The sequence below is a fragment of the Gadus macrocephalus genome, chromosome 20, assembly GCF_031168955.1.
Source record: "Gadus macrocephalus chromosome 20, ASM3116895v1".
Taxonomy (NCBI): Eukaryota; Metazoa; Chordata; class Actinopteri; order Gadiformes; family Gadidae; genus Gadus; species Gadus macrocephalus.
Window position 1 is genome coordinate 13,950,646 of NC_082401.1, and position 25,944 is coordinate 13,976,589.

The 25,944-nt window shown below is 46.1% G+C and overlaps 3 protein-coding genes and 1 long non-coding RNA gene across 9 annotated transcripts; 1 reads left to right on the top strand and 3 right to left on the bottom strand.

Annotated features, from left to right (window-relative positions):
• Positions 1-8: 8 nt before the first annotated feature.
• Positions 9-6,983, bottom strand: agps (alkylglycerone phosphate synthase). 3 transcript variants are annotated; one of them, XM_060040390.1, is made up of 6 exons: positions 6,022-6,687; positions 4,329-4,418; positions 3,047-3,137; positions 2,383-2,503; positions 2,175-2,249; positions 9-529 (listed from the first exon to the last, which is right to left on the bottom strand). In XM_060040390.1, exons 1-6 carry the CDS (start codon positions 6,066-6,068, stop codon positions 450-452), a joined length of 504 nt encoding a protein of 167 aa, XP_059896373.1. In that variant the 5' UTR covers positions 6,069-6,687; the 3' UTR covers positions 9-449. The 3 variants fall into 3 exon arrangements, with proteins under 3 accessions (XP_059896373.1, XP_059896374.1, XP_059896375.1); XM_060040391.1 differs by lacking the exon at positions 6,022-6,687 and adding an exon at positions 6,732-6,983 and having other exon boundaries at positions 10-529; XM_060040392.1 differs by lacking the exon at positions 6,022-6,687 and adding an exon at positions 4,560-5,993 and having other exon boundaries at positions 10-529.
• A 1,134-nt stretch (positions 6,984-8,117) lies between these two features.
• LOC132448844 (uncharacterized) lies at positions 8,118-10,363 on the bottom strand. Its single transcript, XR_009523444.1, has 2 exons — positions 9,430-10,363; positions 8,118-9,325 (listed from the first exon to the last, which is right to left on the bottom strand). It is a non-coding gene; the product is annotated as an uncharacterized LOC132448844 (long non-coding RNA).
• Positions 10,364-10,558: 195 nt separating this feature from the next.
• nfe2l2a (nfe2 like bZIP transcription factor 2a) lies at positions 10,559-17,578 on the top strand. Its single transcript, XM_060040384.1, has 5 exons — positions 10,559-10,734; positions 13,676-13,954; positions 14,316-14,399; positions 14,522-14,707; positions 15,965-17,578. Exons 1-5 carry the CDS (start codon positions 10,693-10,695, stop codon positions 17,219-17,221), a joined length of 1,848 nt encoding a protein of 615 aa, XP_059896367.1. The 5' UTR covers positions 10,559-10,692; the 3' UTR covers positions 17,222-17,578.
• Positions 17,579-21,296: 3,718 nt separating this feature from the next.
• Positions 21,297-25,713, bottom strand: hnrnpa3 (heterogeneous nuclear ribonucleoprotein A3). Of its 4 annotated transcripts, none has more exons than XM_060040386.1 (11): positions 25,560-25,713; positions 24,780-24,902; positions 24,536-24,682; positions 24,080-24,290; positions 23,638-23,727; positions 23,457-23,516; positions 23,189-23,248; positions 22,575-22,715; positions 22,296-22,448; positions 22,032-22,131; positions 21,297-21,931 (listed from the first exon to the last, which is right to left on the bottom strand). In XM_060040386.1, exons 1-10 carry the CDS (start codon positions 25,563-25,565, stop codon positions 22,049-22,051), a joined length of 1,074 nt encoding a protein of 357 aa, XP_059896369.1. In that variant the 5' UTR covers positions 25,566-25,713; the 3' UTR covers positions 21,297-21,931; positions 22,032-22,048. The 4 variants fall into 4 exon arrangements, with proteins under 4 accessions (XP_059896369.1, XP_059896368.1, XP_059896371.1 ...); XM_060040385.1 differs by having other exon boundaries at positions 22,287-22,448; XM_060040388.1 differs by having other exon boundaries at positions 22,287-22,424; positions 22,563-22,715.
• Positions 25,714-25,944: the final 231 nt, after the last annotated feature.

The following is a 25,944-nucleotide window of genomic DNA, read 5'->3' on the forward strand; positions in this document are numbered from 1 at the left end:
GTATATGACCGTATATTATTGGGATGTAGAGGCCGGATTCAGAGGAGCGTTGTAGAGGGCAGGTGAGAGGGGCAGTGTCGGAGGAATGGGAAGCCATCCATCTCACGGCATTGCGGTTGATGTGCCTGATATTCCCTGGCAGCCATTCCCTCCATTGTGTCTGCTTTATGAACCTGTTCCTCTCTTTGTTGCTTTTATTCCTTCACCACATTCGCCCTGAGGGCTTCATTTCGTGGGTAGGGAGCCACGCCCTGTTCTGCATAGCAGGTAGCAAACTCACTTATCCAGAGGGATATTTATGATCTTATAAGTAAAGGAATTAACTGCGTACTCGACATTATGAGCCAGTGAAATTTAAAGAGACACACACACACACGAACCTAACAGCATGTGTCAATTCCACATTCTTAACGATTAAATAGACAAGCAACAGCAAACGCAATAGACAACTACTCACCACCATATGGTATCAAACAAACATTGTGCTTGCACGCCAGCTCTACGATCTTCACCACGTCGTCGTGGCAGTCTGCAAAGTGCAAAGAGACCCACCGTGACAATGAGACACATCGTTAAAGAAAATAACCATCGCTATCATTTTTCATTGTGTAACAGCGATTAAATGGAAACAGCCCTGAATTACATCCCACGGTGTACACCTGTTGCAGCGGAGAGAAACCCAAGGACAGATCGGCCCAGGGCTCCAGTACGGACTATAAATAAATGCATAGGGCCTGCGCTGCCATCAGTGCAGGGCGACGTGGAGGAAAGGGCGCGGTGGTGCTGGGGCAGGGGGGGGGGGGGGGGGGGCTGCGGTGTGGCTGAAGGTGCCTCTTGTCTGCCTGGGGGCATCGCTGGGCTCTGAGACAGAGCCAGGGAGCATGAAGCCAACGTCTTTGTGACTGCGAGGTGGGATGCCCTGGATCGATGGGGACTCGGCTCCCACGTCCCTTCTCTCTCTCTCTCTCTCTCTCTCTCTCTCTCTCTCTCTCTCTCTCTCTCTAGTGTCTGTGGTCGCCCACATGGATCCGCTCGGCCGACCCAGGGAGCTTCGGGCGCTCGCCGAGGAATTGGCCTCTTTTCTAAAAACACATTTTGCTGATTTGGTGCAAAGGCTTCGCCCCTCCAGAACACAGTGCTACTCGCCACCAGATGAGTCACTTGATGACGGTAACGCTTGTGTTGGGATCGTGTGTACATTTATTCATTAAATAAAACCAAAGGCTAAGTGTCAAAGACAGAAATCCGCCCGTTATATCCGGGGGGGGGGGGAATTAATTGCTCTCTTGAAATTACTTTTCCTGATTAATTTTGTGTGTGTTTTTATGTACTGCCTCGTAGTCCGGATCCAACGGTCTGGGGCCAGAGGGTCCCAAGCCCTGATCTAGCGTGGTGCCCGAGTTGAAGTACCCTTCTATAGGCCAGGAGGAGCTGCTGGGATGTAGATCGTTCATTAGAAATATTAAAAGCAGCAGGGGCGGCGAGTCCACGCCTCTGGTGCGGTGCCTACCGCTCAGTGGGTTCAACTTCAATCCCCCCGTTAACCTTCCCTGCAGCAGCAGACCCAAGGAATGCAGCACGGCCACGAGATCCCTCGAGATTTATCAGATAGTTAAACAGTCACACGGTTAGAGTTTAACTTGGTTTTTTGTTGACTTTGTTTGAGTTTCGCTGGAAGCAAAAAAAAAAAATAAAATAAAATAAAGAGTGGTTTGGACAACAGCCCGCGGATCCGCCAGCCTCTGCTGAGAGAATCCTGCTAATCAACTCCCGGCCATCAACCTCCACTCATTTACGATTAGGAAAAAAAAAAAAACAGCAGCAGCAGCCCCTAACAGCGACGGGCGAACCAATCTCACGGCCATAATTCATGGTTGTTCTCTTCTGGCCCGGCGCGGAGTATCTGGTGTCGGCCCCCCCCCCCCCCCGACACTTCTTATTAATCCTGCTCTCATGCATATTAAAACCCCCCTCGCCTCTGCACAGATTAACCCTTTAAATCACACCCGCCGCCTGGGAGACGTGCGTGTGCGTGGGGGCGGGGGGTGGAGCGGCGGGCTGTGCCGCGTGGGAGGAGAAAAAAAGTAACCAAGCAAAACTTATTTTTCTTATTTTTTTAAGCATAAAAAGAGACAGAGATGCCATTTTTTCTGCACCACCCTCCCCCAACTCACTCGGCCACACCACCATGTCCGGCACCCGTCCCACCCTGCCCTCTCGGAGGGCGAAGATCTCGTGCAGGCAGTGCCCTGGAGAGAGAACACAGGTTCGAGAACAAAGATCACCACTGAGGAACCAAAGAAGCTGAAAAAAAAGAGGCAACAGTGAGAGCGACGACGGTGTACTGTCGTCGGGGTATTTAACGGGCCCCGCCGGTCTCACCGTGGCCCCGGAAGACCCGGTCCTCTGCGTCCGAGGAGAAGGGGACCCCCGTGGACTGGACCCCCTCCACGAAGGCCTGGTTCAGGGCGGGGGGCTTCACCGCCCCGGGGCTCGGGACCGCCTGGAAGAACGCGACAGTTAGATGAATACTCACTTGTTACTGTATACTGGTTACTGTACCCACTGAAGACTAACCCCTTGTTCAGAGTTCAGCTAAACTCGGCATAGTCTTCGCCCTTACCCCCCCACCCCCATCCGTACTTATTTCACGGTGTACCTCCTGCAGCTTAATATACACATTTATTGTATGTTGTACGTCCTGGCACTCAAAAATAGTACTTAGCATCATGTAGCATCTTATCCTAGCTATCTTTGTGGTATACGGGGAATGGGTTAACATAACAATTTCTAGTGCTTGGCACTTGGTTCTATTAACATCCTTACTGTACCAACAGCGATGTTTTTTTGTTTCTCTTTTTTCTGATAAATGTACACATTGTAAGTCGCTTTGGATAAAAGCGTCTGCTACATTACCTAAATGTAAATGTGAATGTAAATGAATACAGGAAAGGCAGTGGTGTGAGGGGTGGGGAGATGTGTGCAATGAACACGTCATTCAGAAGAACGACAGCAAGAAGCATGTGGGAAAGGAACAAGCACTCACTGATGCAAAGCTTTTATGCTGGACGTTGGCTCCAAACGTTCCTTCGAACCACTCTTTCAAACTTGGCATAATCATCCCGCTTAGCTTATACCTGGAACGGAGGCAACGCAAGGTTAATAACACGCCGTTAACAGGAATTAAAAACCCAGCAGCCGAGCCTTCGGTCGGGCCCGGCTCCCAGCCTGAGGAAAGCCTCTCATGAATCCTCCCAATGCCTCCTTCTGAAGCGGGCTCGCTCTACCAGCAAGCTGGAGCCGAGGCTGGGTAATAAGAACGAGAAGAGTGTGGGAGCCGCAGCCCGAGGGCGTTATCAGAGCAGGCCAGGCTGTGGTCGACAGCGCCGTCCGTGCGATGGCTCCAGCCAAGCCCTGTATAATTGAGCTGCTGGCACAGGCTGGGCTGGCCATCGGGGGACAGTGGCCGGCCTTTGTGTCCAGGACGGAGGAACACATTCTTTAATGAAAAAAGCCTCTATCGCATCGGGAGATGGAGGAGGAGGAGGAGGAGGAGGAGGAGGAGGAGGAGGAGGAGGAGGAGTGGAGTTTTTATTCTTTCATTCAATCCGGGCCACTGTTATTGCATGCGGCCCACCCAGACTTTCCGTCGAGAAAACGGCCAACAAACCCAGCGGTGTTTGAGGCCCGTCTTTTCAGCTGAAATGGCAGCTTGACGCACCAAATACGCACTTCGTACCTCTTGTTTACTTGTCTGGCATCCAAGGCCGTCTGCTCTAAGGTCACACGGTGTGATTACAGAGCGAGGGCACAGCAAAGTCTCTGCCTTTGTTTTGGGAAACCAGGACGGGGGAATAGAGCAGGGGACGCAGAGAGAGGAGCCATACTTTGTTTTCGTCGAAGAATTTAACTACATTCGACCACTAAAGAATCACCGAGACAATAGGCTTCTTTCAGGTAGTATCCTGCGCTAATCATAGCCTTCGAAAGAAGAGTAGCTATGAATAAGCATAACACAGTTCTTAAGTTACAGGAAATTCGAAGCCCAGACTTTTATGGATGGACGAGCAATTCAAATGTCAACCACTAGATGGCAGTAGCTTCATATTGTGGAGGGGTGAAAGTATAGAGTGCTAGAGGAGGGATGAAAATGTAAAGGTGGTCTGTGTAAACAAAAAACGGCAGCCCCTTCTACATCCTGCGTTGATTAAGGATTTGACAGCAATACAAATCTCCTCTCGATATGGCTGAGAATCGCCACCAAAAACTCCCAGGATGCAGTCTAACATTTAAGCCCTTCAGGAATCGACCGAGATATCTCTGTGTACCTTTTGCCGGTGAACTCTGCTTGGCCTTTCTTGTTGAAGTGGAACCTGGAGTCACTGTAGCCCCAGCCATTCCACTTCATCACCTCCTGCCTGGAGAGATGAATTTAAGAGAACAGATTGGCACGCGTTAAAGTGATAAAGTCACAATGATTAAAACGAGAAAGGACAATGATTTTAAGAAGTCACATTAACACATTAAAAGTTGCCCAAGGATATTTTTTTAATTTTAACCTTGTTCAAGGTTAGTACCACTCAGTAACACTGGGATCCGAGAGGAAATTATGTTAGCACTCAAATAGAGTAGTATCCCCTGCAACATGTATTCATGTAACTATCGCACGATAGTGGGACATTTGGATTACAAAATAGTGGTTACTGTTGCAAAACAGTTACTGGAAGGGGAAGCATTACTCACTTCCCCATCGTGAGCGAGAGGTAATGGAGGATGCTATCGGACAGTATAGATCTGTGTTACATACATACATATGTATGTATGCATGCGTGTCACAGCAATTCATTGCAACTTCTTTAGAAATACCAAAAGCTTATCACACCGAAATCTATACTGGACCAGTACGACTAAACAATTTAAACAAACAGGGAGGAAGAAACCTGTTTAAAGGTGTATGATAGAAGCTCACCCTTCTAAATGTAACAGTTGCACTTCATTAACATACTCAAATTAAGGAGCATGTATGGACATTACGTATTCTTTAACTGCCTCCTCAAATGTGCTTAGTTTAGTTTGCTACTGACTGAGAATCGATCAACAAAGCCCACCTATAAAGGAAAGTCTAGTTTCCCCTTATCTATCATATCAATTTAAGCATTTAGGTATTCCCAGACTTCCTGCTCGGGATTAATAAAGAAAATTTAGTCTTTAAAGAAAACGACTGAACTAAGCCCATCACCGGGCAGCAACACATATCCTCAAGCTATGTAGGCCTACGATAGAGCGGCAATTACATACACATACACGTACAAAACCGTTGGTGCAAGGAAGGCGTGAATCACTTCCCCATCGTAGGTGAAAGGTTACCAAGAGGATGCTATGGAACAGTAGGTAACACACTTCTCAAAGCACTACGAACTGGCTTGTATTGTACAGCCTCAAGGACATACGAATCCACACTAATAACAAAAATACTTGTGACTAACTTATGCATAGCCCAGCAAATCATTGCAATTGTTTAAAAATACCAAAAGCTTATCATTCTGAAATCTAGACTGGACCAGTACGACTAGAAACAGGTTTAAAGATGTATGATAGAAGCTTGTGCAACGGTTGTGGTTTCTAAGGTGATTATAACATGGCTGGATAATCTTTTGAAGTATTTCTATTTGGCAAGACAATAAATGAACGACAACCAATGAAACCAAACTACACACATTACAGCTCTATTACAAACAGACAGAATGGACGAGCCTCAACACAACTAATCTCTATTGCAAACAGAGAGAACGGCTGAACACGAACACAACTCTGCTGTTCCTACTGACAGACACACAATGGCCACTTGTTGTCCTGTCCGCAGACGTAGACTAACTGTCAAATTCTTATAGTCCAATTCCTATAGTTTCTTCATATTTAGGATAACAAAACCAAAACTTCCTTGTTAATGTTTTCACGTAATTTATCAGTCACCGCCGGGTGAGCCCATTGTTTCAGCCGAATTAAAATATGTAAACAAACGCTGAGGCAGAAAGTTTGTGTGCCTTCTGCTGGGACCCCAATGTCATCCAATACGCAACATGCCGAAGGGACTAATCCTCATGTCATGTCATGTAATGTTACATGAAGAAATGTTAAATTACATTATTGGGAATTGTATAAAATCTGGATATGTCCTGGAAAACTGTTGTTCCCAGTCTGACACTAGATGTCAGCACACATTTGCTCCCCGTCAGAACTGATCCAGCCCTTCATGGGTGGAAAGTCAGACCACTGCTCGTCTCAGCCAATCAGATCACAACAGGAGTCGCAAAAGTTTGACATCTGTGGCAACGGTTGCGAATTGCACGAATTAAGTTATGGTTAATACGTAATACGTCAAAACATCCGCGAAACACACCAACACGATCCATAGACAACATTTACTTCACAAACGACCCGATACTGCGAAACTGCGACGCAAAGAGACGCAATGAGTCCCAACACGCAAACACGTTTGACAACCAAAGAGGGTGAAACTGCAAAGCATCCCATAATAACACATTATAACTGCATTAGTCCTGCATCAACGTATGTGTAGAGAATATATAGTATATACATCATCCGCTTAATAACAAACCAATCCGAAGGCGAAAACCCAAACCAAAGCCAGGCACTCTCACGTCAAACAGCGCGTTACTATTCACGCCTTCACAATAATCCGCACAGCTCTCAAATGAACTACGATTCACCTGATGAATGTTATCACCTGAACCTCCTACCGCGATACCACCAAACCTAAGGAATCCAACCGCACCCACCAATACAGCGAGCCATTATTCCCCTGGCTGCAGGCTCCGGGGGCTCAGACAGCTGCCAGCCTCAATACTGCCAGGCAACCAACACCACAACAAAGCACACACACAACGCATCTCTGTGGGGTTTGTGCGATTGTATCGTGGATCCTGGAGCACAAGTCCCCCTCGAGAACCCCCACGGAAGGAAGGACCCTCCGCCCATCCAGCGGTGAGAGTGAGACCGGTGGGTCGCAGCTCACCTCCGCCTCGGAACCGATTTGGTGGTCGTGTCGCCAGGCTGCTTGTCTGGAGCGCTGCACTCCCGGGCGCTGATGTCCCCATCGGAGGGGTCCAGGGGTTTCTGGAGATGACCGGCGATTATCCTCAGTCGTTGCCGGGCGATTTGTTGCCTGTCAGGGATGCTGCTGCTGTTGCTGCTGCCGTCCGACGCCATGCTGCTTCCGTATTTGTGAAAGGAGGGAGCGGCGGCGGCTGGCTCAGGTCGGCGCACATACAGTGGGATGTTGTCTGAGTGAGGGACCCGGATTGTAACGTTATACCGGTCTACCACAATACAACTTCCGGTATTTTGCTTCTTGTGCCCTGTGGACGCCAGTAAAAGTCCCAAGAGTGAGGATAAATAGAACGTGTCAAGAACAAAAACGCAAGGAGAAAACACGTTGATAAAGCGATTCCATAAAAATGAAATGAGATACCGAAGTAGGTCGGAAGTCCCTCCCTTGCTATCGCCCCCACCTTAGTAACTGAAAGTCCCTCCCACTCTCGCCAATAACGCTAATTTGGAGCATCGCATTCCAGGCGTTCTCATCTCACGACGTAACGCCTGGAATTGGATGTTGGTAGGATGTGAGGTCAGCGCCACCCATCATGCATTGCGATGTGAAGTGACACTTGGCACTCTGCTAAAGGTACCAGCTATACATTAAGTTGTAACTTTTCAATTTTTTCGATTTGATACCCAAGCCTTGGCATATAGTACAGCCTTGACTACTCATAAATTTTTGTGAAAGTAGCAAGTCAAATGAACCAAGAAAAGAAAAACCTACTCTGCCTGCCTGGGTAGTTAAAAAAAAAAAATTCACAGCCTATGCTTTTGGGGAAAACCTACTCCACTTTGTAGAATACCTGGCAACCTTTCGCCTGAAGCCATTTTACTTTTAAGTTTGCCTTTCCTCCACGAGACACACACGACAAGTGTGACCGTTTCCATATGGCACTCATTCATAATGATACCACCGACTTATAGCCATCACAAGCCACACAAAATGACCAGTACATTATTAATGGACCCGTTTAATAAAAGACTTCAAACAACAGCAATGCATCAAGAACAAACGTTTATTTAAAACAATTTAAAAAAACACAAAGGCATGTTAAATCAACGGTGTCCCATCTGGGGGAGACAATCATACAAACTCCAGCCGGTCGGTTGGTCGGTTCCCGGTTAGTACTTTACTCCCAAAACAAAGTTCTGTAATGCACTGACTACCGTCAATTACAGTCTGAGTGTATCACAGAACTTTATTTGGGGAGCCACAGTGCCACCTCACAGGCGCTGGGTAGCAGACGGTTCCAGAGCATCAGCCAGCGGGCTGAGGACTCCATGACCCTGTAGTGGTGGTGCAGAAACACAACACTTAAAACACTTGAAAGGCCGTATTTTGTTTCATCTTGTTTGTATTCATTTTGTAGAAGGCTTTCAACATTAGGAGTGTATTTTCCACCGCCCTCCTCCTCCTCAAAAGTCAAAGCTGTTGTAATTCAAACTGTACATGGTGAGACTGGTATAACAAAAGACAGAGCACTAGGCCTTTGTAGACCTCGGATAATTATGCTCGGACGGGCAACTTATCTCCTTGCATCGAATTGTAAAACAGATGAGAAAAGGGAAAGGTATGGGCCTTCACGTTGGTTGACCAACGTTTTTATACTCACCTCTTCAACCTTGACGAATAATCAAGGTTGCAGAGTAAACATTTAGGCCGCTGTCTGACAGCTGACCTGAATAAATCCTCACTATTGAAACCCCAAATAGAATTGTTAGAACTGCTTCTGGTCTAAATCGGTGTTCTTTTGCAGGCCTACAGCCTACCATTGCCATAGCCTACCTGTTGATTAAATAACCTTTTGAAAGATGGCCAGAAGTAATCGCCCCCAAAAAGAAACTAATTAAGAGATACAATGTAGCAAATGATGGCTCCAAATATGTCAAATGTGGTAGGCCTACACAATACACGCAATAAAAAAAAGTTATGCCATACTGTTTAAAGTTATTGCGGACACTTGCCTCTTTAAACGCGGTGATAATGGAGTAGTCTTCAGCGTACAAAGAGGAAATTTCAAAACAAAAAACAAAAGTGTGTTTCTAGTGCGTCAAAACAAGTGCTCCACCTAAAAGTAAATGTTTAGAAGTCCGTTTAAAAAGTCGTATACCGTACCTGGTAGAGGTAGACGCAGAGAGACCAGCTGCACTCCACAGCACGAGGGCTTACAGTAGATTACAAAAGGCAAAAGAGGCAGAGAGAGACCTGGAAACATTAGGCTACGTGTCATGCCAGGAACACAAGGCGAAGGCGCCAGGACACTGGGTAAGATGTCCATACGCGGACTCGGAACACCATTCGTGAGGTACCTTGTGCTGCTTCTACCTTTCTTCCTCCAGTCCCGTGCGGTTCACTCTCTGCAGCTGGAAGAATGTCGACGTGGAGCTGCCAAACGTGAGCGCGCTTCCGTGCACGCGCAAAATAAAAAATAGGCCTTTTTCTACTATCGCCTTTTCGTGGGTTTGCAGAGTGGCACTTTGCACCGGCTGCACGAAATGTGTGATGTTCTTGACGGTGAGGTGACAGAAAAAGATCTCCAAGTCTATCATACCTTGATGATTTAAAATAAATCTTTTTATAATATTGCATTCACACTTCTTACATTGCATACCCCTATTTACACGTAAAATATACACGATAGCGATAGAATTTAGGGTTCATTTTGTATAATCTCAAAAATCAAATTGAGCAGTTACATCATAGCTACGCGGTGCATGTGTACAATCAGTTGGCACAAGTACACCATATCTCGATTGAGGCTAATTATTCCCCATTAAAATGCCAACGAATAGACACAAAGTTTAATTGTATAATGTTGTCAAGCCCCCTGAAACCCTCGAGTGTGTGCACTGCCTTGGCGACCAGGCGCCGGGTTAACCGTTAACCCGCAGGGCGACACGTTACCCTGGAGCGTCGGGGCCCAAAGGCCTCCAGCTCCCGGCCGTTGTAGCCAGAAGGGGTCGCTAAACCACCGCACCAAATGTTGCTATGTAAGCCTGTTTTCAACTTCACATAACTAGGGTTGCTTTATCCAGGACTCACTACTTAAGCCGATGTTTATGCATTTCATCACTCGATATTTATTTATTACTTTACTTTATTACTTTTCAGTGATGAATCATTTTTTTCAATAGGTCTTATTGGCATACCTTAGATGTTGAAATACATAACTTTGCACAAGCTCTACCGTGTAAACATGCAGGCAGCATTGTATATACACACACAGAGGAAGAGGGAGGGAGGGCGCTGGAGGAGAGATCTGATAATAGAGGCGCTTAAAGACACCGCCCTAGTGGACTGTGGGTGCAGGCCCCGCCCCTCAACGTCTCATTGGACGACGGGGAGGGGACGATCCCACCGCTGCTAGTTTGAGCCCCGTGATTGGCTGCCACGACCTGTGGGCGGGGTTAGAGCCTGCTCAGGGGTTTTCGTTCATTTTCGTTACATTAGAAGCAATATTTCCTCCTCAGTGTCACGGCGCTGGACTCCGTCTGTCTCCATTCTGACCCGAAATTAAGGAATTAAATCCATTTTCATTTCATTACAAGACGGCCCTTCCATTGAGCTCCACGATGATGGACATTGAGGTGCCTGACATACTTCCCAGTCAACAGGTAAATACGTAGCAGCGGATTGTCATATGATTGTCATACAGAGCCGCCGGTCAGACAGAGGTGGTGGGGGTCTTCTACTCGTTATCCCATGGGGAGATCCCGTTATCTGACCAGCGAGGGGGAGCCAGATGGGTCGGATCTTCCCGGGATATTTCCATTTGACATTCGTGGTGCGGGACAGGCCCAACCTGTGCGCAGTTCCCCGGGCGGCGTCAGGAGACCTACTGCGTTACTAATGAACGGAAGTAGTTGAGCTGGAGTGGATTTACAATTTCATATAATTATTTTAAGGTATTCTGCCTCGTGATTCATTAGGACACATTGCAGTCTTGGATTAGCCCACACTGCGAAGCAATAAGGGGTATGGCTTGGGGCTTCTAGACGTTTCTATCGTTTCCATACTGTGGACTGCTACAACACAAAAGTTATATAAGAAAACAAAGTGACAGCGGATCAATATGGGCCTGACAGTAACATGGTAACCGGGATGGTCTTTCTCTACAGCTTTTCAGCTTTTCAGTAATATTTGTCAGCCAACCCCTCCCCTCAACAGCCCATTCGCATGTGATCAGATATGTGTGTGTGTGTGTGTGTGTGTGTGTGTGTGTGTGTGTGTGTGTGTGTGTGTGTGTGTGTGTGTGTGTGTGTGTGTGTGTGTGTGTGTGTGTGTGTGTGTGTGTGATACTACTTGTTTTATGATAGGCCCATAGCGCCAGGGACGTCGGAATGCTGTATTCCCTGTGTTGATATTCTGGGTTAAAGTTTATGTTGGACTCTGAGCATTAATCTCGGAGGCAGGTAGCTTGGCTATATGTAGTTGGTAGCCTGTATGTTGTTGGAATGGTGTGTGGGCGGTCGGGGGGGGGGGGGGGGGTCTGAACGTGGACTTGTATTTCATCAGCCTCCTCGCTCAAGGGTGCATGACCACTGAAGCTGGTCTCAGGTGAACTCATGTGGAGGGCCCCCATGTTATCCAAACAACCCAAACCAACCGAGAAGACATTTAGCTCAAACTCAAAATGTTATTGTTATTTATTCATGTATTAATGCGTTGTGGTCGAAGATCTATGTGGAGGCTCGTCCAAGGTTTCACTGGATTCCCGACTTTCTGTATTCTCGCCAATTTCCTTGTTCGCCTGCCAGCAGTTAATTTACCGGATACACTACCATAATAATAACTTCCCAAGTTTCCAATTTCCATGTTATTCATGCTGTTGTTTTATTACACATAAGACTACGACTTAATTATACAAAGTTTAAAATGTAATTCACATGGTTCTAAGTTCAAAACACAATGCCTGTTTAATAACCTGGTGCATTAATCCTTTGAGTTTCCACTGTAATTCCTTAAATAGGAAATGGACGCATTGAGTCCCTGGGGTGATGTATGATGTTACATGTGACCAGGGGCACAATGTGGTGATTCAGTCTAGAAAACATGGCTGACCAGTGCACAATAGGTGTTTATGTTGCCGATCCCCAGACACTATTAGATACTTCCTCATTCCATCTGAAATGTTGTCAGCTTGCACTCCCTACTCCCTCTCACTCGTTATTTTAGTTTTTTGTATGATTTGCGGAAGCTTTGGTGACACTTAATCCTCATACTGTCATGTCCTCATACAGAATGTGATGCAACGCTGAGGTAAGAGCTTAGTAGATAGTGAGGGGTTCTTATTTGCCGTCCTGCTCAGACTGCTGTAGAAGGAAACCGTGTCTAGGCCTTGAATCTCACCTCAGTGACTCCCATCAGAAAAAGGTTATAGTAATAATTTGGTCTTCACAAGCCAAGGTTACTAAGCAGCCCAAAAATAAATACCAGATTCTATATTGAATAAGTACGTTATTTTGATATGGTTGTTTTACATAACCAAACGGTATAGTTGTAGCGGTATTCTCAAAGTCACATGCATTGAGCTTTTCCTGTGACCCAATATCTTGGTTTCGTCATCCAAAGACCTTGTGAAAGACTTCCTTCTGTGAATACAGTCTGATGTTCAAGCAAATGTGTATTTGGATATTACTGACAAATATGCTCTCTGTGTGGTCTAGGGGTTAAAATATCAACATTATTCTTACTTGCATACACAGTCTGAAACTCTTCTACATCTGTTGCTCAAGGTGCTGTACACATTTTAGTGGATTACATTAATTTATTACGCTTTTAGTATAGTCCTAACTCACTAGTTGTGACATCCATGGAATGATGTTGGTATATATAAAGTTACAGTCATACAAACACTGATATTCTGACGTTAAACAAAACATATAAGAGATAATGCTTAAAATGGACAGTTATTTATTTTGAGTTCTACCGTACATAGCCTCCATTCGGTTTTATGTAATAGATATAATCTATTCATAGAATAATATTGTAAACCTTCTTACTCTTCGTGTTAACTTGCTGGACTGAAATTGAGAACATATGCGGCTTACACTGTCAACAGACACAATTTATAAAAACACAGAGGAGATTATTATTCCAAATAATCAGTGCCCTCACACAGCTGAGGATAAACAACTCCAGAGTCCTCTCCCTCTCTCGCCAAATGGTACAAACACCAACATCGTTGGTCGCTGGTATGTTATGGAAACACCTCGCGCGGGGGGAGGGGGGGGGGGGGGGTAGAACGGAGAAGCGTATCTATTATTCATAAGGCCCGATCCCCATGACATTACAGCCTACGTTTCCTACAACGCACCGATACCGAGGGACTGGGTGTGGCGGGTGGCGCAGCTACGCTCCACACAGCAACAGCGCTAGCAGGGAGCCAGGGACAATCTCTCCCCGATCGGGGCTCGCCATGCCGCTCTCGCTGCTGCAGATAAACACACGGTGGAGGGGGTGGTGTGGGGGGGAGATGGTGGACGACTCGTGACGCGCCTCGCCTCTCCTTCCTTAAAAACAAAAACGCCCCAATGGCGGCCTCTCTCTTCCCAGGACATGGAGCTGATCGACATCCTCTGGAGGCAGGACGTGGACCTGGGCGCCCGGCGGGAGGTGTTCGACCAGAACCACCGGCAGAAGGTGCACGCCCTGCAGCGGCGGAGCGAGCAGGAGGAGGAGAAGAAGCAGCAGCGTCTCAGGGACGAGCAGAAGGCTCTCTTGGACCAGCTGCAGCTCGACGAGGAGACGGGAGAGTACATCCCCAAGCCACTGGCCAGCGGCGCCCTGACACCGCCGCCGCCGGCGACCGCCAATCCCCTGGCTGTGATACAGGTACGCACACGGAGACGCGGACACAGTCTATTTTAGGGGATTCAAGGGCGGCTCCTCGGCTCTGTCTCTCCTCCCCCCCCCCCCCTGCCTGCTCTGTCGCTCTATTGGATGCTAGCGTGTGGTAGTAGCTAGGTTACCACCTTATCCTGGGCACGGTAAGACAACACAGGGGGAGAGCACAGGTGGCTCTGTGGCTTTGCATTCTGTGAGCTTGGCTGCGTTACAGTTGACTTAGGCTCTCGGCCTTTCAAAGGGACATTGGGATTTCTTTTATCTGACGTGATCCGCGCCACAAAAACATAATGCAGAGTCTGTGCCGTCGTGTTTTATTCAAAGCGCTGAACCCATATCTCCCCGGCAGAATGTGAACTTCCCAGAAGGCGATGACTCCATGTCATTTGACGAATGTATGCAGCTGTTGGCAGAGACGTTCCCCCTGGCGGAGGTAAGGCCCATGCCTCGTTTCAGAGTATTAACACATGTAGTCGTGTCACACCAACCCTCCTCCGAAAAGGCCTGCTGCATCCTAATCGAGATTTACGCCCGTGTGCGACGTGTGATTTATAGGACACCTCTGCCTGCCTGGACAGCACCGTGCCCCCGGTCCCCAGCAGCGACACCCACAGCCTCATGCCCTCCAAGCAGCCCGCTCCCCCCCTGGCCTCGCTGTCCCCCGCCCCCGTCATCGCAGACAGGAGGGGGCCAGAGATGGACCAGGCCTGGATGGAGCTGTGGTCCCTCCCAGAGTTGCAGGTACTATTCCTGGATTTCTGCACTGCTACATTGCCACGCCATTAGATGTAGGGATGCAAATTTGAAGACGTCTTGAATTTGATTCGTTTTACCACAAACAGTTTGTGAACGTGAATGATGAATGGCTGGTATTCATTTATTTAGCGAATGCAAATAAATACCAGTCAGCCATTGGTTGGTAGCCTAATAGATTAATTAACCAACCGAATACAAAACAACAAGGGTGACTCACAGGAAGGCTTCTGTCCGTCTCGTACGCGTCATGGCGACGTTTACACTGGAAGGGGACAGTGCCGCACAGAGCCAGGTGCAACTCGTTCCACCTTGATGAATTGTTTTCACCACAGGAGCGCCCAGAGCAGCAGGGGGTTATTCACATGGAGTAAATCAATTATGAAAACACTAGCTTGCACAACGTTTCCTGGACACGATGATTTGGTTGAATATTAAAGACACAGTGCTAGTTTCGTACGAGTGCTAGGGGCCAGTACCAGTTTTTGGAAATTATGTAATAACAACAATACATATGATTATACACGTTAAACTAAATACACTTTGGCTTGCCCAGAGCTGTTTGCCAGCAACGGACCCTTTACAGAGCCGTCAGCAGGCCAAACTAGTGAGGGCTACGAACCGTGCCCTGGTACATGAAAGAAGCAGACCTGTAAGCAGGGATAGGGGCAGCACCTGTGTTTGTCCGGCCATGAAGACTCTTAAAAGGCTTTCAATAGATTGCTTTATTCAGAGGGTACTGGTGTGGAGGAGATCTGAGTTGCGTTTCCTTTGAGACATGCTGTGGGTCACATGCTTGTTTAGGGATGTTGTCTCTGCACCACTTCCCATTCCCATTTACAGACAAAGAGGGGGATGGTTGGAGATGTTTCAACACATGAATCAGTTCCACTTTGGCCTGGAGTTTCTTATGTTTGGGACCCATCTATTCAGCCATCTTGTGTAACACACATACTCCTTGGTGTAAGCAGTTAGTATGACTTATAGCTCTGCGCATTTGAGGCAGGAAATGCCGCAGACACTGTCTTACTTTTTGCATAGTCAAGGAACATGGTCATGTTCCTCTCAGCGACACTTCGACCTAACATTCAATTATTTTAGTGGTAAAACTACTATTATGAGTATTAATAGTAGTATTACAATAACATATTGGAAATAAAGAAGTGTTATTACATTTGTACTGTTATTGTTGTGTCGGGTCGAGAGCTTGAGGGTTGTACTTATTCAGATGTTTGTGTTTTCCAGCATTGCCTGAACTTGCAAATGGAGGACCCCCTGGAGACAACGGCATACCTTCCCACGCGCATCCCCGACGTACAAGAGGGAACCTATACATATTACCCCCTGTCAAACGCCCCCAACGTGGGGCCCAACCCGGTGGAGGCCTGCCCCCCCACCTTCATCAACGCCTTCGAGGAAGTCTTTCACGATATGGTCGCACCAGAACCAATGATGGGGGACGCCAACCTGGGCCCCAAAGGGTTCTGTGGCGATGCCTTCTACCCCGACCCCGTCCTCTGCCCGCCGGAGGCCGTGGAGGCCAACGTGATGGAGCACAAAGAAAGCAGCATTCTGCCAGAGCTACCAAAGAAGCCTCCTTTAAACGCCGTGGACGCCCACAGCCACTCGCCCCTGGGAGAGGCGCTGGAGAGGTGCAAGCAGGAGCCCATGGCCGAGGTCCCCGACTCCGACTCGGGCATCTCTCTGAACCCCAGCCCCCACGCCAGCTCCCCGGAGAAGTCCGTCTACGGCGACGGCTCCTTCGGTTTCAGCGACAGCGACATGGACGACTTGGACTACAACCCCGGGAGCGCCGAGTCCGACTACTCCGAGATGTTTTCCTTGAATTTCCAACCCGACGACTTCCAGCAGAGTGCGCTCATGTTGTCCCAGGCGGGGCAGCCAGAGCCCCAGCAGGACAAGAAGCCCAAGCTGCACAACGCCAAGCCCATGGAAGAGGGCGGACAGAGCGAGGGGCCGTTCACCAAAGACAAGCAGAAGAGGCGCTCCGAGGTGCGTCTCTCCCGGGACGAGCAGCGGGCCCGGGCGCTCCGCATCCCCTTCACCGTGGACATGATCATCAACCTGCCCGTGGACGACTTCAACGAGCTCATGTCCAAGCACCAGCTCAACGAGCCCCAGCTCGCGTTGGTGCGAGACATCCGGCGCCGGGGCAAGAACAAGGTGGCGGCGCAGAACTGCCGCAAGCGCAAGATGGAGAACATCGTGGGGCTGGAGTATGAGCTGGACTCCCTGACGGAGGAGAAGGAGCTGCTGCAGATGGAGAGGAGCCAGAACGGGAGCAGCCTGCGCAAGATGAAGCACCAGCTGAGCACGCTGTACCTGCAGGTGTTCAGCATGCTGAGGGACGAGGAGGGGAAGCCCTACTCCCCGTCCGATTACTCGCTGCAACAGACCACCGACGGCAGCGTGTTCCTGGTGCCACGCACTAAAAAGACACACGCCAAGAGCAAAAACCACAAACCGGCGTCCGCTGATTAATATGGTACTGCATTATCATCGTAGTGATTATACTATGCAATAACTTTGTAGTTACTCGGCTTTAAGAATATGTAGATCAGCAGTGCTATTATATAGTTATTGCTTTCTCCTCCCAAATCTTGTAATATTTTTGATATTTTACTTCTTTTGTACCGCTTTCTAATATTGAGATTCTTTTCCTATATTGTTTGTAAATATAAACTTTCCTTGCCGTTCAAATATGTATTGTATTGTATATATATTTTAGTATTTTAAGAAACTCGTTTCAATCACTGTTACTTTGTTAAAGCTTCGATTTGCTGACCCGATTTTTTTAAATCCTTTGGCCTTTCAATAAACACTTTTCCTACACCACAACTTATCGGTGTTATGTTTTTATTTTAACGAGACATTGCGCTGTGGTCCAGTATTGACAGTTGTATGATTATCGTATTCGTGCAACCAATTTGCTCTGTAAAATTTACAATTAATGATGCCAAAAAAAAACATGTTGTACTGAATCGATCATTGTGTAACACTAATGTCTTAGCTTTTGTAATCTACTCTAGTTTCGACACACATTGGAATTCACTATATGAAATCATATGTTTAAGCATTACTTTCCACGTTTCGTCTCTTTCAAGGCATTCAAGCTTGTGACGATGAACGTTTCCAGATGCCTGGTGAAAAGGCTACAACTCCTGCTGTAATACTAGTTTAGCCTTTGGTTTAAGGAAAATCTATGCTTTTGTTTTACATTTTGGGACTTTTTTTTACCTCAATAACACTTGGCTAAAGTTCAATGTTATTTTTGTTATGACTGGTATACGAACTATTTTCTAAAAATACGATAACGAAGCCTCAGTAACGATACTTTCTTTTGGTATTTCTGCTCTCGTGTGACCGCCGCTTTAACCGTCATCCTTATCACCAGATGGACTGGTGGAACACACATGCCTGCTTTCTGGGGATGTGACGTCACCAAGGAGCGAATAAAAGTAAAGCAAACTCATAGCATTGAATTGAAACTCCAAAGGATTAAGCCTCTTTAAAGAATGCAGTCCGTAAAATAGATCACCTAATCTTACACAACGGCATACTCAGTAAGCCACACACCCAGTTTATGGAAAATACACCCACTGGCATTTGTGCGACAACTCGTGTTGATCTATGAACTCACGTGTGAAGCGGGAATGAGTACTTCACATTAGTCTACCGGAGGAACCTGTTCACAGGCAGAGCGCTCGAGTGTTTGCCAATGGCCAACTCTCACTCACTCAACCATTGCTCGCCAACTCCATTTTCCCTTTCCCCAAACAACCTTTGGTCACAAGCCAAACCTAACTGGGGAGCAGTAGTATGATCCATTATTACTCTATGGGCCCTTTAAAGATAAGACTTGACAAAATAAATTGTGGATCATAGTTGGGCATTAGTTGAGAGAAAAAAGTTTAAAGAAAATAAAATACAAGATTATTATTGGATAGAATGTATTGTAGAACATATCACAATAGATTTCATGTTTTAGTTAAGTTTATAAACTAACTACGCAGTTCAAAGAAGTAGCAGTTCTCATTAAAAAAGCATTATCAATTAGATATTGATTTTATTCAGCTAGCTAGTGAAAAGGTTTACTAGGGAAGTAACACTAGCTATTGTAGACCGGTCGGAATCCATGTTGGTGTGAATTGTAAGAGAAGGAGGAGGAACCACACAGACAGAATGGTATTCAAATGAAGATGGCAACTTTTAATCAAAGTTTATTCTTGACATTTACTGCAGAAAATGGAAAAATCCTGCCCGTTTAAAAAAAAATAAACATCAAAAACATGTGGGCCTCAGCCTTCATCCCTGAACTCAACACTGCATATTACAACACAAATTAGGACTAAAAAACATGACTAATAGTCATAAATATAATTTAATATATAAACCCTTGTGAATAGCCTAGTGTAATGATAATAGTCAATAAGTGCAGTCATTTCCTCAGTGGGCCATATATGAGTAACATGTGAACAATAAATATACAGGTGGGATAATATGGAGATCACTTTGAATTCAAGGATTTTGCTGGTTGGCTAAGACCCATAGCCAGGTTAATTTGGTCTATGTCCTTTGACAACACCCCATGGAAATCTAAAATGAAGTGGGAGGTTTCAGAATAATGTGCATTTGTGAATTTTTCCAGGCGGTGTTGGGCTAAAGATGCCATATTGTCGTGATGCAAGGCAGCCATGATTTTCCACATTGAGAAACTGAGCAATTGGTGAGCCATTGACATCAATTTTTGTCCTAGCGAGGGTTTCGAGCAGCACCTTTAGCCGGACCCTTGTTTTGTACAACACGCATCAGTGCATACAAACTGCCCTGGCTAGATTGTTTCGTGATTACACACACACACTGCAATGCTGACGGAGGTCAGTATTCTGAGCGAGGAAAGATGGTGACTGTAAAGCTACCAACTGAACGCTGTATTAAGAATTCAGCTATGATAACTAAACAATGACAAACGGAACCATTACCATCCACACAAATATCCCAATGCTCGTATTCTTAAAAAAATGGAAGCAACCACTACAATTTACGTTTCAATGGCTGCCTCCATTTTGGTTGTATAAGAGCATAGGAATGTTATGGTAGTAATTGTATGTTGGTCACTGTTTAGTAATTATTTTGTCATTATGTGAGAGACTGGCGTTTAGAAGACGGGGCAAACTATGTTACAGAATATTTATGTTGATTTAGGGTTAGTCCTAGAACTCTCTCGGGAAAATCACAAGATGGAGGAGTATCGCCTAACAAAATAAAGCCGATAATGCATTCTGATTTACACGCCCTATAGGCAAAACCACCAAGCCAGGGCAGTTCGGAACTGCAAAAATACTAGTTTGGAAGACTAAGGATGTCAATAGCTCACCTACTGCCTAATTTTGTAACATGCGTACATCGTCTGGGATTAGTTGAACAGAATTCATGGCTGATAATATGTTGACACAGACATTGTCAGTAACCTTGGGTCTGAACCAACCCTCCAAATCCTTTAAACCCTTTGATACATCAACCTGTGTGCCTTGCTGCATTCAAATGTCACCCTTGCCCTACATCCTGTTTTTATTTGAATCCAGCTACCTTCTGGCTTTCCATATCTTCCGATCAGAATATAGATAACACATACAGTAGTTGGAACAGTGTTGTCTTTTAAGGCAGAACCTATAGTATGACATACAAAAGCTATTTTCGTTGCCGGCTTTTAAACTAATAAGTATTGATAATTGCATGTCCACTTACTGGGTCTGCCATTAAAGACAACAGCACTCCTTAGAGATCATTCCCCGTTCAGGGAGTGGCAGTGAATAGTTGGCAACCTTGCATAATATTTTGAAAAACAAATCTTACCCATCCAGTACCTTCCTTGTTATCAGGTCTTTACAGATTTTCATGAAGAGAATTCCTCTTTCCATATCTGCAAATCAAGCAAAGCAGTTACTCTTACCTGGTCCATCTTCCCAAGCAAGCTTTAGTGAAATACTCACTCCCTTCTCTTCTGTAACGTCTGAACTCTAGAATGTGGAAAACTGCAGTATTCTGACTGCAATGTGTCCAGGTACTAGTCTTTCTTCGCTAGCATCGGCTGTCGAAAGGGTTAGCTAGCCCTGGAAAAAAATGGACGCTCACTACCGGGGCCACGACACTGCAATCTTTTCTCCATTGGCGGTGTGCTTGATGCTGCCTTCTCTCTGTCTCAACATGCTGTCTGGTCCACTGCGCTGGGGCTGAAGAGGTCCTGTCTGCAATCTTCCACACTAGCGATGCTGAGGGCCACACTTGGAGGAGTTCCTGGCTGTTACACTCCTACTGGCTCAACACTTGAACATGTGAAGTCTGCGGGCCCTTGCCTGAGGACTCTACTCAAAACTCCCCTGTCCTCCAACCGGGTTCAAATGAATAAAAAAATACATGTGGAAAACAAAACTGTTTTTTTTTGTGGGGACAAAAACTTAATTTAGTATACCTCATAATTACAAGGTATGGAAAAATAAATGAATACACTTCTGATGAGCTTTTTGCTGATCCAATGACGCACTGAACTTCATGGCACTTTACTAGACAATTTTATTTGTTTTCTACTTCTCAAAATACTTGAACAATCTAGAATTCTGCTTTCTGTGTACAAGTATAGTGAAAGATCCCTTATTTCTAATTCAGACTATTGTTTGTAGACACGACACACTAAAAAAGGAAACACATAATCTGTTTCAAATACAAAATCAAAATACACGCTTCAACTGAGCATTCATAATAACTTCAACAAAAACGTATACTTTTCTACGTAAAAGGGTGTATGTCTAAACCAAAGTTGACAAATTGGTTGATTTAAAATTCATACGAGCAGAAATCGAATCTACAGGAAAAAAAAAAGAAATAAAAATGATATAGGGAACTGACTTTAGATGTAAAAATAAAAAAATGATATTTTTTCCTCATACCATAGGCACAATACATACACTTCAGATGCACAGAAGGAAAGAAAAACGTTGAGAAAGGGAAGATCTAACACAAGTACGGAAAGGTATCATCTACACTTCTTCACCAAAGTCCTTTGTTTTTCGCCAATTACATCTCCCATTTAGCTGTGGTTCTGTGTCTGACTCACTGCCTCAATGTAACCTGCAGCTGGCCTGACAATTCCTTTGCTCACCTCCTCGCCTCTCCTGCTAAGAACTGAAGCCTGTTGAATGGATACAGGATAAAACAAAGTTAATCTACGCTTTACCGGTGCACTCTGTACTCTTTGTGTGATCAGGGTCCGGGCAGACAGTGAACTTACCAGGGGGGTCAGTCACACGGCTAGTATCGCCGGGAGCCGTAGCCTCCTCCACTACTGCCTCCACCACTACCTCCTCCACCACCACCTCCAGAGCCATATCCTCCTGGGAAGAACAGAAACACAGAGTGTTCATTGACATGCATATTTTCAATGCAGGATCCGTCACACAACCCTGCTATGCACGTGAAACTACAATGTAGGATGTTTTATTAAGGATGCTTAACCTCTGTCTTATCCAAGGTCATCCTATTGTCCAACCTGTCTCACCTCCATATGGTCCACTCGAGTTTCTACCAAAGTTGCCGCCCTTCATCGGTCCGTAATTGGACTGGCCTCCACTGTAGTTTCCAAAGTCATTGTAATTCCCACCTCCTCCTCCTCCTCCTCCTCCTCCACCTCCTCCACCGCTGCCAAAGTTTCCTGAAAGTGACGAGAGTCCGATTTCAACAAAGCCTAGCGCTTCCACTTCCGGTGTAAAATGAATCGACAATGCCAGCCGAAAAAGAAAAAAGGATATTTATTTAGATGGTAAACCGGAGGAGGTACCTCCATCGTTGTAGCCGTCGTTGTATCCACCTCCACCGAAGCCCCCACCCTGATTCCCATATCCAGGACCTCCACCCCCATACCCCCCTCCTCCGCCGCCCCCGCGACCGCCGCCGAAACCACCTCCACCGTAGTTTCCACCTGGACCACAAACCAGGGTTCACAAGCATTTGCATTCATGATTTTAAAACTTGTTTTTGAGTAGATCAAACGTCATAACTCATTTCTTAGAGTCAAGTAGTCCACTTATAATGAACTATGAAAATCTTCTAGGTAAAGAGAAGTGTTGATGAAACTATTGGGTTTTAGTTTTTATTAAAGGCTCTGATGGCGCAATATTAAAAAGGTATAACGGTGGTGATTTGACTTTCACCCATGACTTGGTCTGGCAGGGATTACATAAAAAAAAATTAAGGGCTGGTTTTATGATACATGCATCTGTCAAAAAGATTGTTAGAGGAAACACCCAAATCCAAACGGAACTAAGATTCAGGGGAGAACCTGATCTACAAAGAGGCAAATAGTGAAGAGATAAGCAAATCTGATTATTCTTTTGAGTATTCTTAAGTGGACGGCAGCACTGTATTTGACTTTCGCTAAACCTGACTGCTTACCATCACCATATCCATCGTATCCGTCCCCGCCATAACCACCACGTCCTCCACCGTAGCCACCTGCAAAACACGTGGTTATCATAGGTCACCTAAAAACTGTGTGTGTGTGTGTGTGTGTGTGTGTGTGTGTGTGTGTGTGTGTGTGTGTGTGTGTGTGTGTGTGTGTGTGTGTGTGTGTGTGTGTGTGTGTGTGTGTGTGTGTGTGTGTGTGTGTGTGTGTGTGTGTGTGTGTGTGTGTGTGTGTGTGTGTGTGTGTGTGTGTCCTCACCTCTGAAGTTGCCACCTCCATAATTACCACCCCTGTCCATGAAGTTTCCGGAACCTCCACCTCCACCGGTAATGAGAAGAGACTTTCTTTAGACAAAGTCCCTAACATGACACGAGGTCAACACAACACATTGAAAGAGCCCCTGGAACGGTCGGGGCACTACTGGTGTACGGATACTCACTGCGCTGGTTGGACACTGCGTTCATCTCTTGTTTTGAGAGGGCTTTCCTCACCTCGCAGTTGTAAGAGTTGATGGTGTGGTATTTCTGGACTGTAAAATCAACCGGACAGCACAATGTGAGACTATAATAAAATAATATTCAGATTTAGATATATTTTCAAAACAAGTGTTATAAATCTAGATGTTCCAATTGCTGGAGGATTTTGTGCTATCATATCACCTCACCATACATTCCAATGAGTTCATCCACACTTTACGCCAGAGGGAATCAAACACCTAATCCAGCAGTATTACTGCCTTACTCTTCATGTCGGGGAAGACAGTAAATCAAACCCCACGCCCTGCAGTTTGAATGCCTTGTTTGACTAACGCTAAACAGGACCGCTTAAGTCCTTCTCCCACGCGTTAGTCATGGTAGGTCCAACGTTCACACCAAACCTACCGACTATTTTGTCCACGGTGTCATGGTCGTCGAAGGTGACGAAGCAGAAGCCCCTCCTCTTCCCCGTGGAGCGCTCCTCCATGATCTCCACGCACTCGATGCGGCCGTACTTCTCAAAGTACTCCTGGATGTGGTACTCCTCCGTGTCCTCCTTGATGCCCCCCACGAAGATCTTCTTCACCGTCAGATGGGCGCCGGGTCTACAGGAGTCCTGAAACAGGCCAGGCGATACGATGTGGGGGTTAGTTAGCTGTGAAGACCTTGGAGAATAACTTTGGGTTAATTTAGGGTTTTGTTTATCAATCCAAGATCCAATCTGGGAGCCACAGCAGAAGTACAAGAGGGAAACGTTTCCTATATGGAATTTTCTGCTCACTTCAACACGTTACAAGTAGACATCACAAATTGTATGAGTATGGAAAACAATACGTTGATACAGCATAACAGCTTGTTTACCTCTCGGGAAACGGCCCTCTTTGGCTCCACCACCCTCCCGTCCACTTTGTGTGGTCGGGCACTCATGGCCTCATCCACCTCGCTGCCGTTTGAGTACGTTACGAAGCCGAAGCCTCGGGACCGCTTGCTGTTGGGATCCCTCATCACCTGCAGGACAACAAACATCCATTATTGCATTTATCCGCCTTAGGCTACCCTCAACCAATATTGGCCTCTTCGCCCATATGGCCCACATTGTACATACCACGCAGTCTGTAAGCGTTCCCCATTGCTCAAAATGGGCCCTCAAGCTTTCTTCAGTGGTTTCAAAACTCAGACCGCCGATGAACAGCTTCCTGAGCTGCTCAGGTTCCTTGGAATCACGACACTGGAAATACATGCGAGGAAAACACGAGTTATTAATTTTTTTGGAGAACGGGAGGCCAATTAGCGCTCGTTGATTGTGCGCTTTTACATGGCTATCCAGCTCAATGCTCGGGGCGAGCAAGCTAAATAAACACAATGGTGATTAATTTAACTGTTACAACAGGGGTCAGCTCGGGGATGGTCGTTGGCAACTGTGTAAATTGGACAGCGGCCTGTCAGTCTGTCAAGACCAGGCCCAAGCAGGCTGGACCTGGTCCAGGACACCCGTCTTCCCTTATCTTAACACCGCGTCTGCCGCACAGAGATATACCCGCTTGGCTCTAAACTCAGCGGGTTTATATTAAGCATACGGCCACAACAGCATGACAAAGCCCATGCATTAACATATGCATGTTTATCCCGGTGGTATAACGTGAAGTCTCGGCCCCTTTGTACGCTTGAACGAGGCGGACGATGCTAACATGCTAACATGCTAAGCTAAATTACACGGCGCTTATGACGCCTGACCTACTGAGAGATATAACACCACAGAACCGGCCAATTCGGCCATCGTTACACGTATATAATGCATGCATTAGGAGCTATTCGTTACAACTGGTAGTTCATGTAATAGTTTCCTTGACATTACGCAATATGAAAATAATTGAGAGAGAATCACCTCCATTTCGTGGACGACTACAGGCGTAGAGCGGAACAGATCACGTGACGAGAACGCCCTAGTCCCGCGAGAACACAACGCGATTTCGTATCTCTGCTAATGCAGTTGGTGGGTCTATGGTTTGTACTCAATGTTTTTGACCATGAATATATGTTTATCATTATAATTAAGTGTATAGGAATGAATAACCAAGGACATATACTGCGCAATAAATTAATATGTATGAGCTTACATGTATTTTTTTAACGATAGATGTAGAGTCCTCAATGCATTATCCCGTGAACAATGGTTGTTAGTACCATCTACTGGTAAAAGAGTATTATCACAGAATATTCATCAAATTGCCATTTGTGTTGACTCAATCAGGGCAATATGTCCTCTACAA